This window comes from Rousettus aegyptiacus, unplaced genomic scaffold, assembly GCF_014176215.1.
Source record: "Rousettus aegyptiacus isolate mRouAeg1 unplaced genomic scaffold, mRouAeg1.p scaffold_m13_p_14, whole genome shotgun sequence".
In the NCBI taxonomy this organism is placed as follows: Eukaryota; Metazoa; Chordata; class Mammalia; order Chiroptera; family Pteropodidae; genus Rousettus; species Rousettus aegyptiacus.
Genome location: NW_023416289.1, coordinates 10,161,852 through 10,177,934, shown reverse-complemented (window position 1 = coordinate 10,177,934; position 16,083 = coordinate 10,161,852). Strand labels below are relative to the sequence as shown.

Below are 16,083 nucleotides of genomic sequence, written 5' to 3'. Positions count from 1 at the left end.
CAAAGAGCATCGGATGAATTGTTGGGGGGCAAACTGCACTTTGAGGAGGAGAAGCTGAGCCCCTGATGATGCAGAGCTCCTGGCTGGAAGCCCCCCTGCCTGTTGGAGATCATTTAGTTCCACTGTTGCCACAGCCCGTTGGAATCCCTTCTAGAAAGAACGTGGATCCAATCTGCAGGATTTGCGCCCTGGCTCTGGTCCCGACTGGCCGTGAGATGTGGGGCTTGTCATCTTCAGTTTCCTTGTCCGTACCACATAACACCTGGCACTTAGTAAGCTTTCAATGAACTGGTCACCGCCGTTACAATCTCGAGATATAGAAACAAACATGGAGTAAAGCAGCAACAGTCTGATGAAGAGACGGGCAGTGATTCTTGAGTGAGAACCAGGAGTCCTGGGCTCTTATGCCCCTGTTTCTAATGGTTGTGCCCCATCTGGGGGGTCCCGACCCCCTTCCCCACCCCCTGAGAACAGGCTCTCTTTGCCGAGAAGAGCCGCTAGCCGCAGAGAGAAGTGGACCACTCAACCAGAACGGGGCCGGCTTCCACAGCAGAACACTTCCACTTTATTGTCTGTAAACTGTTCTTTGGTAAACAAGAAGACAAGAAACCCTAAGAGGAAAGGAGCACGCTGAGTCAAGAAGACAAGGAAGGGGCAGGCGCCCTCCGCAAACAGGAAGTCTGAGAAGACAGCTACACCGTTAGCAAGGCGGCAGGTGGAAGTTGGGGGTGGGTGCTGGCATGGGGGACAGGCGGAGGGGAGCGAGAGGGAAGGGTTCACTCTGTTGGACCTGGAAGCCTAAATCATACAGTGAACGGGCTCATGCATCACAGCGAAGAGGATCGGGGAACCTTCACTCACGCCCTGCCCACCTTCCGCGCAGGTGGTTGGTGCCCCACTGAGGCAGAGCCCTATGCCTGGTCAGGCCAGGGTCGGGTTCGGGGGAGGCTCCAGGAGGCCAGTCAGCAGCCCATCCTCCGTCTCTCCTTTCCTGCTCTGCGGGCTGGTGTGTGCAGGATGCAGGGGCGGGGGGAGGAGTGCTCGTGATCTCCGGGTCTGGGTAGAAGTACCAGGGCAGCAGGGGCAGGGTTTGGGGGAAGTAGAGGAGCAGCCTCTGCCCTCCCCTTTACATGGGGGGCTCGCTGCAAAGGACAATCTCCAGGTCCTTGCGGTAGAGCTTCCCCGCCTCGGCCAAGGACATGACGCTCTTCCTGTAGTTGGTGAGCTCTTGGATATTCATTTCCTAGGAGACAGAGGGAGAGGGTAAGAGCAGGCTCAGTGAACGGCCCCAAACAAACGGGCCCACATTCACAGACACACCCACCAGAACCCTTCTCTTATCCCATCCCAGTGCAAGGGGCTTAGAGGGATATAAAGCATGGGGTCTCGAGTCAGAAAGTCCTAGTTTAAAAACCTCTCTTAACCGGCTGCATTGCTTTGGGGAAAGTATTTGGCCTCTGAGTCTCAGCTGCCCCATCTGTAGAATGGGTGCACTAATAGTGCCTGCCTCCCTGAGTGATGATTAGATGAAGGAATGAACATAAGCAACATTTAGCTCGATACCTGACACAGTACTCCCCAAACGGTAGTTCTTGTGATCATAGCCATATCCACACGTAACTCCTAGACATTTCTTTACCTCGTTAGGCCTCCACTGACTCCATCTGGGTTCCTGAAGGTCGACGAAGGAAATGCCACAGATGCTCCCTGGTCTTGTCCCCAGGCCTCCGGGCCACGCAAAGCTCACCAGCCTACTTCCTGTTCACTGGCTTCTTGAGGCCTTCAGAGGCCACTAAGACAGGTGCCCAGTGACCCGTCAACACAGTCTTATGATAAATGGAGGCCAACATTAAACAACACCAACACTCGATACGCCTCATGTCGAATACAGGCTCACCTCGTTCTGCCGAGGTTCGCTTCATTTTTTACAGCTTGAAGGCAAGACCCTCCACCAGCAAAAAGATTACAACTCGCTTTCCTGAGATGCTCGCTCTATCGCAGCCATCTGCAACTGAACCTGCGATATCTCCAAGGTGTGCCTATGTATGCTTTACGATAATTGCTTGGGACGCAAATAGCCAGTGAGTCTGAAATATAGCCACGTCATCCCAACATTGCAAAATCACTTTAACAACTATCTTTTTAAAATTTTTTCCTTCCCTCCTCTACTCTTCCTCCCATTTTGCTAATGAGAAAACTGAGGTATGAAAACTAAAGAATTTGCTAAAGGATTGAACCAACTCATAGCTGTAAATATACCGAGTCCCCTGAGTCCTGAAATCCCTCTAATTATCTCCCGGGTTACCTGTCCTAAGTCACCTCTTTTTCGGTGCACAAAGGTCAGTCTTTTTTTTTTTTTTTTTTTTTTAACATTGTTTCGGGACATCCCCTCATGTTACTGATTCCTGGTTTTGTGCCACCACCTGGCACACAACGGCACTTTGCAAGCATCTCTAGCTTTCAGGGACATCTTCCCTAAAGTTACGAAGTCCCTGGACATGTCCCCTAAATCATAACATTGGGGTACGCCCATTTAGGAGCCAAGGAAGGGACCCTAGATGTCAACCCCAAGCTTGAGGAGACTCCTCCCTACCCTAGTTTAGCAAGAGTCTTAGCAGCTTGAAGGAAGGGGGGGGGTGCTTATTCGCTATGTCTAGAAGTTTCTCTGGGAGATGGGGAAGCCTTTTGTAAGTTGCAATTGCCTTAGGAGCGCAATTTATCCCTCAGGAGCCTCCGGCATTATTCTACTCAGAAACTGGATCACAGTGCATGCACTATCAAAACGAAATGTCCATCTGCCATGTGGATTCACCAAAAATAACTGTTCCTTTTCCTTCTCAGTTACTGTTATTTACAGCCCTGCATCCCTCTCTTTCCACAGATTCATTCTCTCCATTCCCAGGTGCCAAATCTGAAGCTGGCTACAGGTGGAAGGCTCCCAGGTAAACAAGTTTATTAATACCCTTGTTTTCCAACCTTCGACGCCATATTTTTTTCTTTGTTTTCACATCTCGAATGAGCCTGTGCAGCCTTATGAGTTTTGTCTGGTGGTAATCAAGAAAGAGCCTAGTCAGGTGATAACCAAGAAATTTAGATCACTCCACAGAATTAATGCATGCCTTCAGGGTTAACCAACCTCAGGCGTAAGGCAGGGCCATATGGAGAATAATTATGCCTCATTAATACAATTACAGTTAAAGACATTTTCCATTATGATGTTCAACTTTTCTCGGGCACAAAAGGGTGCATAAATAATGTTCTCCTAGAATTTGGTGCCAGGAAAAAGTTTGCCATGTTCAAACACTTGGTGAATACTTTCTTCTTCCTAGGAAGTATTTGCTTACTTTTAATTTATTTCCAGCCTCTTTCGAAAAGCAATTGTAGGTAACAAAGGAAAAAAAATAAGTTTTGGAGGAAAGAAATTAAGAGATGATATTTAGGATAAAGATATAGAGGTTGGAAAGCAATCGGCAAGGGAGACAGACTCAGAGGCTGCAATGATTTTTTTTCCCCTGAAATTGAGCCGTAAATTTAGCTCTTGCTTGGCAGCCCCGGCAGTTCAACAACACAAGATATTACAGAGCGTTTATCGTCTAATTAAAGAAAGCAGCAAAACCGTTTGCTCAGAGGAAGACATTCCAGGAGGTGAACGAAGTCAGCTGCAAAGCCTGGCCTCCGGTTCCTGTCCCACCTGACCCCGCCCATCCAGGACGCCTCCTGGGGTCTGTCCTAGAAGCAACGCACCAGGCAAAGTAAAGGAGTTCAGTTCTCCACCTTTCCTTCTAGGGGAACAAACGCTTCCATGGCTCCTTTTAGCCCCTGGTCCAGCTCCAGATTCTGCAGTCAATTGATTCAGAATATCCTCACCTCCCACTGGCCCCTGCTCTCGAAAATCTCTCCTAGTGTAAAAAAAGCCTTTTTTTTGTTGTTGTGGGCGACGAGGCTGACACTTCCACGAGCCAGGCCAGTCACAACTGCCCTTGCCTTGTCATGGTGTCATCCACAACAGCCAACAGGTAGAACGACCCAAATGTCCATGGATGGACGAATGGATGAACAAAATATGGTACAGACAGACATACAGTGGAATATTCTTCAGCCTTACAGAGGAAGGACATTCTGACACATTCTACAACATGGATGAACCCCGAGGACGTCATGCTAAGTGAAATAAGCCAGTCACACACAAAAACTAATACTGTATATCCCACTTGTATGAGGTACCTAGAGCTGTCAAATTTACAGAGATAAAAAGCAGAATGGTGGTCACCGGGGACTCGGGGGAGAGAGGAAGGGGGAGTGGTGGTTTAATGAGTGTAGAGTTTCAGTTCCGGAAGAAGGAAGAGTTCTGGGGATGGCTGGGGGTGATGGTTGCAGTGCGTTGCAAATCTGTTTGTTAGCGCACACTTAAGTATGGTTAAGGTGGTAAACTTTGTGTTATTTGTATTTGACCATAATTAAATAACAAAAAAAAAGAAAACCCATAAACCAATCAATCAACCAGAAACAACACAGAAGAAAACAACCTAAAAACTGTTACTGCCCCGTTGTGGCTGATCCGGAGGGGAGCAGAGTGCCCTGCGAGGCATTCCTTTCAAGCCCTCGCTCAGAAGCCCCCACCCATCACCCAAGGCCTCTGGGCTCAGCCGCTCACCTTCTTGTTTTTCTCATACAGATCCTTCAGAAGGGCGTCCAGCTCATTCTCATCAATGTAGCCACTTCCATCCTGGTGGGGGGCGGGGAGGGGCACAGAATCAGCACAAAGCCCTACCACCCGCCCCACGACCCCTGACTTTGCATCTCACTCATCCCCACCCATCCTGGGGAGGTCTCAGAGTCTAGCCTTCCCTCTGCTCTGTGCAAAAGGAGGTATTCAGTCTGTGTGGTGCCAAAATAAGACATCGCTTCTGACTTTACCAGTCAACGCAGGAACGGGACAAGCTTTCGGTAGCCTTTCATTCTGATGTGTTTAATTTGCATTGAAAATATAAGTGAGGCTCAGGAATCACTCAGCTAAATCCCCGAGTGTCACATCTCATAATAACACGGAGGCTATTGGAAGCTTAACCCCAACTTTTGGTTGTAGGGAAGCCCATCGGAGTCTTGTCCAAGGGCAGGGGACAGCTGAGGGAGGGGCGACGGGTACTACCCTCTCGCTCCCAACTTCCTAGAATAACAACTGGCTCTCGTGTGGAATCCCGGCCTGGCACCAGGGAGCAGTGCTGAGCACCTCCTCCCTTTGGCCCCAACAGCCGAATCACACCCCAGCTCTGAGCATAACCCTCCTCCTCTGGTCCTTTGAAGGACCCATCACCTTGGGTCCCCTGGCCCAAAAATCACACTGACACTTTTCTCACACAGCAGAAGATGCTGCAGGGAATCCAGAGGGACAGGAAGAAACCCCATGGCCCGAGCTGCCCCTCTCACAGCTCATCTATTCCTAAGGTCCAGGTGGAGCCATTCTGGGCGGGGGCGTCTCCGATGGGGCCTCCTGTGTGCGTTTCCATCCCACAACTGTCCTCCCTCTTACCTTGTCGTAAAATGTGAAGATGGCGTTGAACTCCTCTGAGGTCAGCTTCATGCCCTGGAAGTCGCAAGGTATTCCAGGGGAGAAGGTATAAAGGGTACCACAAAGGGTGTCAAAGAGAGAAGCAAAGCCTTATGTGCGCGTGCATGGGGACTCGGGGGAGGAGGGTGGAAGCCCGAAGCTCACAGGGGTGAGGGGGAGGGAGGGCACCGAGGAATGCAAAGCAGCCCTTTTACCTGAAATTTAAGCAGGAAGTTTTCCTGTACAGGCAAGAGGCTGGAAAGAGAACGTTAGAGCAGAGATTAGGAGACAGAGCAGAGGCAAGAACAACTCGCATCCGGGGCAGGGAGCAGGGGATGCAGGAGCAGAGTCTGGCCTTACGGAAACACTCTCCGAGCTCTTCACACTCTGGAGGTTATTGGCAAGTTCTAAACCGAGGCAGACAGACACCGTCGAGGTGTGGACCTTCATGGTTCTATCTAGCTTTGTCTTAAGCTTCACGACACCTGACCTGTCACTTTTCCCACTGAAGGATCTTACAGACAGGGACAGAAGCACGGGAATGGCCTGCAGGGGTCTTGTTGAAAGCGTCAGTCAGTGGGGTGAGGGCAGGCACATACCGGGACATCTCCGAGAGGCCCAGCTTGCCATCCCCATTCAAGTCGAACATCCGCAGCTGTTGGGGACAGAAAGAGGCGCTTGGGTTATTCGTTCTGACTTTCTCTCCTGTGGGACCTCACCCGCCATGCCCTTTCTACTGGAGAGGAAAAAAGATGGGTGGAGCATGCTCGTGCCTCCTCTGAGGTCACCCGGAGGCCAGGGACCAACATGGTCTCCATCGGTCCCTGGGGAGACAGCAGGGACTCAGTCACTGCTCCTCTCCCCTCCCCGCAGGGAGAAGGCCACAGAGGAGAGCGGGCCAGCACCGAAGGCCCACGCTTTCCGAGTTTATCCTCTCCTGGTGCTGGTGCTGCGGACCCTGTCACAGAAACAGCCACTCCTGGTCTCAGCGAGTACCTCAGTGAGTACCTGTGGTGGCATCCCTTTTGCCAGCTGCCACCGGGAGTCACTTCCCCTGGGCCTGAAGAATCAGCCAACGAAAAACCCCAGCAAACCAGAACGGCACCGGCTTGGGGGCCCACGTCCTGCGCCCCCGGGCAGGGAGGGACGCGCCTGTCCACTCACTATGGTTTGGGTGTACTCTTGGAGCTTGGGTTCATCGTACGGCCGGTTCGCCTTCTTCAGCAGGTCAGACAGGAATCCCTGGAACACAAACGGCCCTTCAGAGCCCCCAGCTCAGACAGTCCTCCCCTCGCACACTCAGCCGTTCACGCCATTTGTATCGGTTTCATCCCTCATAAATCCCTAACCCCCTAACGCGTGTGGAGTGAACTTGGAGGCCGGAGGTGGCTCCTGGGTGCAACCTCACCCCAGAGGAAAGGTGGCAGAAACCGGCCTTGGCTCCTCAGAGCACCCCGGACGCCGTGGGGGTCACTGGTTCCAGAGGAACAGAAGGCCACTCTGCCGGGGCTGCCTTGGGGATGGACGTCTGTCCTGGGCACCGCGTGCGGAGGAGTGCGGTTGGGTTGAACTCTGCAGCCCTGCAGCTCCACGTTATGATACTGCACGGCTGCCCTGAGCCAAGCCCGAGTCTTCCTAAACCGACCAAAACCCACATTCCTCGCCCAAAAGTCTCCCACTGCCCCGGGTTCCTTGAACCCACTGCCACTGTGGCCGCCGCCCCCACCCCCGGCCCATTCTCCTCACTCGCCACCCCTGCCCCATTCTCCTCACTCGCCGCACCCTCCGCAAGGCCCATCCTACCTTGAGCTCGTTGGCTTCGATGTAGCCGCTTCTATCCGTGTCGTACTTCCGCCAGGCCTGCAGCGGGAACGCCAGCCTGCTCACCAAGTAAGCCTGCCAAGGTCTGCCAGCCCCCCCTCCGTTCCCCTGTACCGGGCCGGGCAGGTCTTGATATTCAAGACTATTACAACGGGATGGAGGCACGGAGATGGTTTAGCCCGGCCCCTCCACGTCTCAGATGAGAAAGCATCTTGACCAAGGTCACAAAGAGAGGAGAAACTGCTGGAACAAGGTCTCTCCACGACAACAGGTCGCAGGCCTGGGTCTCTTTTTGGATCATTCTGTAACCAGGGTTGCCGTTTCTAAGGTTACCAGCTTCTCCCAGGGCGAGCACTAGGATCTGGTGGGTCTGAGTTTTGCTGTGAGTTTACAGGAAGGACATCCTTTCACTGCTCTAGAAGCTTCTCATTCTCTGGGGGAGAGGGGAGGGGGTGGAGCTGGAGACAAGGGTCAGAGCCTCTGGAAGGGAGGACAACAGGCTTTGGGTATTCTTTACTGTGCTCCCTCCTTCACCCCTCTATCGTGACGCATTTGGCGGCCACGTCTGAAGGCGGAACGGAACCGTTCGTGTACTCAGTTCGTTTCGACTATAACAAGGCCACTCGCCCACCTTTATAATAGAAAGCGTCACATTTTTCTTTTCTTTCTTTCAGGAAACCACCCCTCTCCTGTGCTCAGTCCCTGTGGTTCAAGAGGGGTTGGCCCCGCCTTTAGAGGCAAAGAGGTGACTTAGGTCCGGGTGGTTGGTCCTTCCCTGGATCCTGTCCTGTACTGGTTCTGGGCTCTGATCTGAGTCCCAGTTATTTGATGCCTGTGTTTGGGCCCTGTGAGGAACCAGAGCACTGGCCTGCTGATCGCAGCTTCTGGGGAGGAAAGAGAAACGGACCTTCCACAGGAGACACGGGCCTGACCCGCCCCACCCCCTCCTCTCTGCTCCGCCAGGAGAAACACAGAAATATAGCGGTTTTAAAGTGTGCACACATTCTTCACCTCCCTTCCAAAGGTGGAGCCTAATTCCCCTCTCCTTGAATGTGAGCTGGACTTGGTGACTCAGTTCCAATGAATAGAGTGTGGCAGTGTGTGACTTTCAAGACCAAGCCATAAAGACATTCGGGCTTCTTTCTTTGTTCTCCCCCTAGGATCGCTCACTCTTGAGGAAGCCGGCTTCCATGTCGGAAGGACCCTCGAGCAGCCCTACCGAAAGTCTCACACGGTGAAGAACTGAGGCTCCTGTAACATCCCTGTGAGTCTGCCATTTTGGAGGCATATCTTTGGGCTCCGGTCGAACCTTCAGATGACCACAGCCCAGCTGACATCTTGACCTCAACCCTATGAGAGACCCTGAGCCAGAACCATTTGGCTAAGTTGCTCCCAAATTCCTGACTATAGAAACCGTGAGATAATAAATGTTTGTTGCCTTAAGCCACTAAATTTTAGGGGGTAATTACGCAGCAATAGGTAACCGATACGTGGCCCTGAGAAAATATGGTCCTGTATACAACTGCCCTGAAACCCCAGCGTTTTACACAAGCCATTTGGTTGACAGTGGGGAATACCATGCTGGGGATAGGGCCAGGGGAGGGACTGCCCTCATCTGTGACAGAAGGGCCCAGAAACCTTATTTTCCAAATCTTTGGCCTGTTTTTGTGCCTGATCATATATTTTGGATTTTCTTTCTTTGATTTTTCTTCCCTCTCCCTCAGCTCCTAACTACATAGCTAGACGGCAGCAACTCTTGAGTTTCTGAGAGTCGGCGAACACTAATTTTGTCCCTAAATTTGATCTCCGGCCTCCCTCACTTCTCCGTATCATGCCCCTCTTTTTATTGTCAGGAGCGTGAGAGTTTATAGATATTTTAAGATCTTCCTTCCATACCGATAAACAAGACCGTATAATTCTCATGGTAGAGTAGTGGCTCAAGAAATTTGATCCTGATTTTTTTTAAAGTTATGAGACAGGAGCAAGAGCCTATAAAAGGGTTGGTTTTTCTTCAGGCAATTCAGGTAGATGGTATTTGATTAGGGGAGTGTACTGTCTCTGGGGGAAAAAAAAAATCCATCAGAATATTCCTTCCCATGCCCAGAAAGCCTGCCTTTGAGAAAGTACTAAGAAATAAGTGCAGGTTTTCAAATATGACTTCACTGCCCACTGCATGCATTTAGTGCATTAGAATTGAGCTCATCTAGGTTGAGTTTTGACTGGGGAAAAAAAGCAGACATCCCCTAGATTGCCTAAAAGGAGGACAACCTGAAGGGACCCCAGTCTTTGCACAGAGCAAAGCATCCGGCCACTTTGGGAGTGAGATCATCCCAGCAGGCCTGACCTCCCTCTCTCCGTCTCCCCTCCCTCCCCAGGTCACCCCCCTGACCCCCCTCCATGCTCCCACACTCACTTCTCTTCCCCTCCAGAACTTTGTGCTCATCTATTGGTGGGCTATTATTCTCTTCCCCTTCAAGGAAAAGAGTTCAAGAGACCTGGGCTTTGTGAAATCTCAAAGAAATCCTGAGGCATCACTAAAATTAGAAATTAAAATATTGTTCCGAGCAGTGGGATGGGAGCTATCTGACATCTCAAGCCTCTTAGGGCCACCGAGGGACCATTTTTATGTTTCTAGCTGATAAAAATGGAACAAACGGACAACTCGGGAGGGGATAGTATTTGGTGCATGGTAGGGTCCCAGGAAACTTGGGGGGAGGTGTTGGCTCAGCAGTTATGCTGGCCCTTAAAGAATCGAGGCAAGTAAGAATATGGAGTCATGCCAGAAACCACTGATTCTGAGAGAGAGGAAGAGAGAGGGAAAGAGAGGAAGAGAGAGGGGTCTTTCCTGCTCCTCTTTGCACATCTCTGCCCCCTGCAAGCTATCGTCACCCCTGTTTTTCCAGATCAGAGGCTGAAGAGGGCCCACGGTTGGCTCTCTCCCTATCAGGGAAGGAGCAGTCGGGCATAACACACCCTCTTCTACAGACAGGGAAATGGACTCTCACAAAAGCAGCATCCTGGCAAGAGAAGAACTAAGGACAGAATCCAGAATGTCGATTACCAGCTTATGGAATTTTGCCATCTTAAAAAAAAAACTGGAGACAATCTTTTAGAGCACCATAAAATTAAATCCTTATCTGATACTCAGGCAGGCTGCCACTTAAACAATGACTCCTCTGTCCTGAGAATAGGTCATTTCTAACTGCCTTTCTATTCTTACGTGGAGACCTCACTGCCAGGTGGGTCTCGGGACTAGCTTTCCAGTGGTCTGTCTGTAGGCGGTTAACACCAGAGGGGAGATTACTGGTGGCTGGAAGTAGATTTAACATGATGAATGCCGACTCAAATCAAAGTGAAGGCCAGTCGTTATTTATCTTAGCGGGTGTGCGTAGGGTATGGGTTGAATTTCACTCGGAGAGGCACATACGTCCAATGGCTAGAGTGCGGAGCCCCAGTGTGGGGGGCGGGGGGCGGGGGGGAAGCCCCAGGACAAAATAATTGGTGGTTTGTTGACCGTGAGGCTTAGTAATCTATTTGGTTGAACCACATGGAATTTTAAATTTTCCGTGAATCCAAAATAGTTAAATATTAGTAATTGCACATGGTTCAATCTGTCGGTTGACTACTACTCGAAAGACACTTGAGTTTGGATGTCCTCTTTCATGAGCTCTCAGAAAATTTTCTATGGCCAAGATGGCCACGCCCATTTAAAAAGGGGACAGAGGAGCCCAGAACAGTCAAAAAGCAAACCTGGAAGATACTGGACGCTGGAATTCTTACTGGGCTCTCCCAGCTTTGGGATGGCATGTAATCCATCCTTACCAAATGAGCTCTTTGGAACTCTGATTTCGAGGAATGCTAATGGCATTGAGTGAGAAGCAAGCATGGGAGATCCTGGAGCCAAACTGAGTGAAACTGCTCTCTTTACTGCAGGATTCCTGGGAGCCCGGAATATGCCACGCCTGTGACAAATCCACAAAGGGGAGGCGGCGTGTGTGTGCACAGTGTTTTCCAAATGCGTTCGACCCAGGCTTGCTTCTCACCTTATTCCCCACACTTTAACATACACAGACATCACCTGGGGGTCTTGTTAAAACATAGAATCTGCTTCAGTGGGTCGGGGACTCTGCCTTTCTAACAAGCACCCAGGTGATGGTGACAGTGATGCTGCGGGTCCACGGACCACAATTTGAGTAGCGGAGCTCTAAGGGGTTTGGCGTCTCTCGGGGACCATTCCCGGGCATCTGCGTGGGCCTGGCTCCGAACACAGGAGCAAGGCAGCGCCCGGGCCTCACCTCCATGAACTCGGCGCTGGAGCCCACGTGCTGCCGAAAGCACAGAAGGAAGTTCTCCTCAGTCGGCAGGATCTGTGCCAGCTGTGGGGATCAGAGAGCGACAGGAACGTTACGGAGAGCCCTGCCAGGAAGCGGAGCGGGCTTTCCTGCAGGAAGGGTGGAAGACAGCCGCGTGGGAGGTGCGTCTTGCTCCGTTCGGCTTCCTTCCTGAGAACAGCCCTTCGAAGGGGAAGAAGGATGTTCCAAGAAGTGCCTCTTGGTCACCCCGAACCTCAGGGGTAGGAGCAGCCAGTGGCACGGAAAGTGGTGCCAGGGATCTGGTTTAGTGCTGCCCGATTCCAGTAGAGTTTTGCTCAGATAAGCTCTTAAATGTTTAAATAGGCCTCGATTTATCTTGTAACTATCTATTCATATATGAATGCATGTGTGTGTGTGTGTGTGTGTGTGTGTGTGTGTGTGTATTATACATGGGATATATGATATAGAATAAAAACTTTGCCTTTTTAAAAATTTTGCCTTTGGACGCTTTTAGGTGGAGCATGAACTCTCCTGTTCCCCAGTCTTCACCCACCTTCTTTCTTAAGCTGGGCTCATCACACATCTACAATACCTGCTGGACCCTGAGAGCATTTAATCCATTTCCCATTTGCTCCAAGAACACTCTCCGGTGGCACTTGTGGCCGCAGCATTTACCCCGAGATAACTCATAACTCGCGGCTTATCGTCCTGACCTCACCCCCAAAGCTGGCCACAAAATACCTCACTTTTATTATTTTTCCATCGCGCTAGTCTATCGATAGTCTTTGGGAACAGATGACATCATTCTGTTTATAGCATTCTGTTTTTAGTAGTGGTATTTCCATTTATAAAATATAATGATTCTCAGTCGCTGAAAATGTCAAATCCTAGAAAATGTAGCATTCCTATGCGTGATGTTAAATTAACGTCAGCAGTAAGCTGCACTTTTTTTTTTTTTTCCTGAACAGGAAAAGGGTTAAGGTCTCCATGCCTGTCCTAGGCCAGTGTTTGTTGCTTCCTCGTTCCTTGTGAGACATGTCTCCTTGGTCAGCCTGAGTGCTGGGTGTGGGATGAGAGAAGGTGTTCAGACCACCACCTCATTTAGATCCCTAGACAGATGCATGGGAGAGGCACAGGTGACGCTGGCCCAGACGATGGTCCGACCCATGTAGCTCTTAGCCAGGACAATAGGACTCACCTCTGCCATCTCGATTTTCCCATCTGAGTTTTTGTCATACTTCTGCATGAACTCCTTCATCTTCTCCCCAAAGTTGTCACTCTTTGACATCTGCGGAAAGACCAAGGGGGGCTGATTTTGCCACTGGGTCCCACCTGAACCATGGATGTCTCACACTCTTGGTGCAGCAGTGGTGGGAATCATTCTGCACCCTAATTATGCAGGAATGGAACCGTGCTGAGCCAATGCTAATCGGGCTTCTTCCTTTTCCTTTTCAGGATCCCTCCAAAAGGTCTCTTCTTCGAGGCTCGGTCATGTCATTTTCGAGGGGGAAGAGCACGTGCGGGCATGCCCTGTGCCAGGTAAGTAAACATGCCCCTCCGCCTTTGAGATGGATTAAACCACAACCCTTATCAAAGGGCAAGGACTTACTTCCACCGCTCAGACGTGAGAACTGAGGCCCCAACATTTTACTGAGGCAGCTTCTAATAAAACCCAACTCAATCCAGTGGCCCCAGGTAGGTCCTGAGCATCCCATCAGAGGAGGCGCATTGCTCATTCTCCTCCTTAAAGACTAACTGGCAATCCCACAATATTTCCATCTCTGATTTTAATGCCAGGAGGAATGTGAGGAGAAAGTCTTTATAGAGTCGGGGGGTCATTTAAATAGTCCACTGGATTACTGTGACTACTGGGAAGGCAAAGAACTTCAAAAGTTCCCTTAGCCCGTGGCCACCTGTCTTAAACGTAAAGATCACTTGAAGTTCTCAAACCTTCTCTTGGTTTGGAGTGCTGCTTGTTGATCGTTTGCATGAATGAGCTCTGCCTCATCCCTAATCAGGATGAACCTATTTGGGCAGCTGATGCCTCTTCTTTGCTGATGACTTTGGGGGGAGGGTTGCGGGCTTTCTAGGACTAGGCCGAGAAGAGTTCTACTAATTCTTAGAGTCTTTCCTGAATTGCTTCTATTGCTTTTCACCTGTTGAACTGATCTCAATTTGCCAATATTTATTTATCAGTATTTATCACATTGTATTTACAAATGTGCGTGGGATGCTCCCAGGCCCTTATCCTATTTAATGCGATCATCCTACTTAGTTTTCATAACATTCTCTGTGACATGAGGAGCCCGTTCATTCGACACAAAAAAATGGAGGGTGGGATGAAGTGACTTCTCCCGAGGTCGCCAGTTACTATAGCCAGAATTCGAACTCACGGCTCCTGCTCCCAAGGCCACTATTCTCTCTACTGTATAACGGCTGCTCTGAGACACTGTTCGGGATAATATCGGTTGAGATTGTAGTTGACAGACTTGAAGATCATTCCTGATCTGAGGAAGCCAATGACTAAGAGAAGAATTTCAGATTTGAAGCACTTCATAAAACATGTGCCTCCACCTACTCTATGATCCCAGAATCGGTTGTGAAGCTCGTGTTTTCCGTGATCTAGGCTTTATTATCCTAGTCGCGGGGGGGCGGGGCGGGCGGTGATGGGGGAATTGTTGATAAACCCACGAATCACCTCCATCGCTTAAGCCCACTGCTTGGATCTCCTCGTGGGGATGCTCTGCCGAGCTTTGAACCAGGAGCTCCGTGGTGGATCGTGACTCATCTCCTGAGCTGCTCCACAAAGACTCACTAATAAGCCATGGATTGACCAACAGACATGCAGCAGGGGAGGTTAGAGATAGACCCCCGAAGGACTCCTGGGAACTGGGGAGGAGGCGGGTCTGACTCCATGTATTTGAGAACCAGGCACAGGAATCACAACAAACTAGCTCCAATCAACTCCCCTTTTCAATAGTTTAGACACCTCTCCAAGAGGCTCTAGTGAATTCCATAGTGCCAGGCTGGCACCAGGGAAAACAATGTCCCTGCCGTTAAGGGTCTGGGACATGCTTTGGAGTCACTTCCAGCGGGCTAAGAAGGATGGTCTGACACCTCCACACATGAGGCCAGCCAGTACCATCAGTTCCAACATGGCCTTGGAGCCATCTTCCATTTTCCACACATGAGGCCAGCCTGTGTTGGTGTAGGACAGTGATTCTCTAATGGGGACAATTCTGCATCCCCCGCAGGGGACATTTGGCAATATCTAAAGACAATTTTGATTGTCACAACTTAGGACCTATGGGCGTCTAGTGTGTAGAGGCCAGGGGTGCTGCTAGTCATCCTACAATGCACAGGACGGCCCCCATGACAAAGAATTATCTGGCCCCACATGTCAATAGTTCTGAGGCTGAGAAATCTGGTCTCGAATAAAGGCACTTGAAACGCCCTAGGCATCCACTCTGAGTGTGACTCCTCCGAGCGTCTTAGATAGGCTGTGGACTCTTCACTACAAAAAAAACTCTTTTTATACACATATACACAGATGCAAAGCTCTGCAGTTTGCGGGGTTCAGCAACTGCTGGTGTCCATTCATGAACAACCCTCAATCCTAGACACCCGATTGTATTGAAGTAAGGTCCTTTTTTTTTTTTTTTTAGAGTATTCAAAAATTTAAAAATCCTTACAAATAAAAGAAAAACATTAAGGGTCAAGAGCAGCTGTCAGGCCCACTAATCGGATGCATAACCCACGACAGACAATGCTCGTAGCCGTGGTCAGAATGACAGAAAATCCCAAACAATGGGGGTGGGGGCCTGCACTTACCATGCCAGAACCTTTTCTTGCCTTCTCCAGCTCTTGGAAGAAGTTTTCTAATTCTTTACCTTCAATATACCCATTTCCTGCAAAGATAGCAAAGAAAAAAAAGCCATTAACCTCAGAGCTAGAAAGTAAGACCGATGGGGGGGCAGGTGCAGTGGGGAAGTTGGGAGTGTCGCGGAGAACTTATCATCACTGGTCAGGAAGCAGGTGTCTGGGCCAGCCGTGGACTGTTAGGGGTGCTACTCTATGGTTTGCAACCATAGAGATCGAAGATTAATAACCGCATATCTTTGGGTTATACATTCTGTAGTCAGGAAACCCTGGGAGGGATCAGCATCTCGGCCAGGCTGGCAGAGGTGAGCAGGAGCTGGGAGCTGTCCATTACCAGCTGGGCAAGCAGCGGGAGCTGGAGATCTGACAGGTGACCACAGGTCATCAGCATCAAGGCATGTCAGCAGGTAGCTGGCCCTGGTCAGCAGGGTGAATAAGGTCAGAGGCAGAACTTGGGTCTCTGGGATTGGAAGGTGTACTGAGTCGAAAGGCAAACCCCTCAAATCCATGTACTCAGAATGT

The 16,083-nt window shown here is 50.3% G+C and overlaps 1 protein-coding gene and 1 long non-coding RNA gene across 2 annotated transcripts in view; one reads left to right on the top strand and one right to left on the bottom strand.

Moving 5' to 3' along the window:
- Window positions 1-542: 542 nt before the first annotated feature.
- Window positions 543-16,083, bottom strand: part of CALB2 (calbindin 2) — a 25,370-nt gene continuing 9,829 nt past the window's right edge. The window contains exons 2-11 of the mRNA XM_016164517.2: window positions 15,514-15,590; window positions 12,881-12,970; window positions 11,665-11,745; window positions 7,352-7,408; window positions 6,713-6,790; window positions 6,148-6,203; window positions 5,764-5,803; window positions 5,531-5,584; window positions 4,655-4,726; window positions 543-1,243 (exon numbers count right to left, since the gene is read on the bottom strand). Of these exons, the coding sequence (XP_016020003.1) occupies window positions 1,127-1,243; window positions 4,655-4,726; window positions 5,531-5,584; window positions 5,764-5,803; window positions 6,148-6,203; window positions 6,713-6,790; window positions 7,352-7,408; window positions 11,665-11,745; window positions 12,881-12,970; window positions 15,514-15,590 (722 nt within the window). The 3' untranslated portion in view covers window positions 543-1,126. The remainder of the gene's footprint in view (window positions 1,244-4,654; window positions 4,727-5,530; window positions 5,585-5,763; window positions 5,804-6,147; window positions 6,204-6,712; window positions 6,791-7,351; window positions 7,409-11,664; window positions 11,746-12,880; window positions 12,971-15,513; window positions 15,591-16,083) is intronic.
- Window positions 8,083-16,083, top strand: part of LOC107520555 — a 10,569-nt gene continuing 2,568 nt past the window's right edge. The window contains exons 1-2 of the long non-coding RNA XR_001599345.2: window positions 8,083-8,633; window positions 13,138-13,221. This is a non-coding gene — a long non-coding RNA (uncharacterized LOC107520555). The remainder of the gene's footprint in view (window positions 8,634-13,137; window positions 13,222-16,083) is intronic.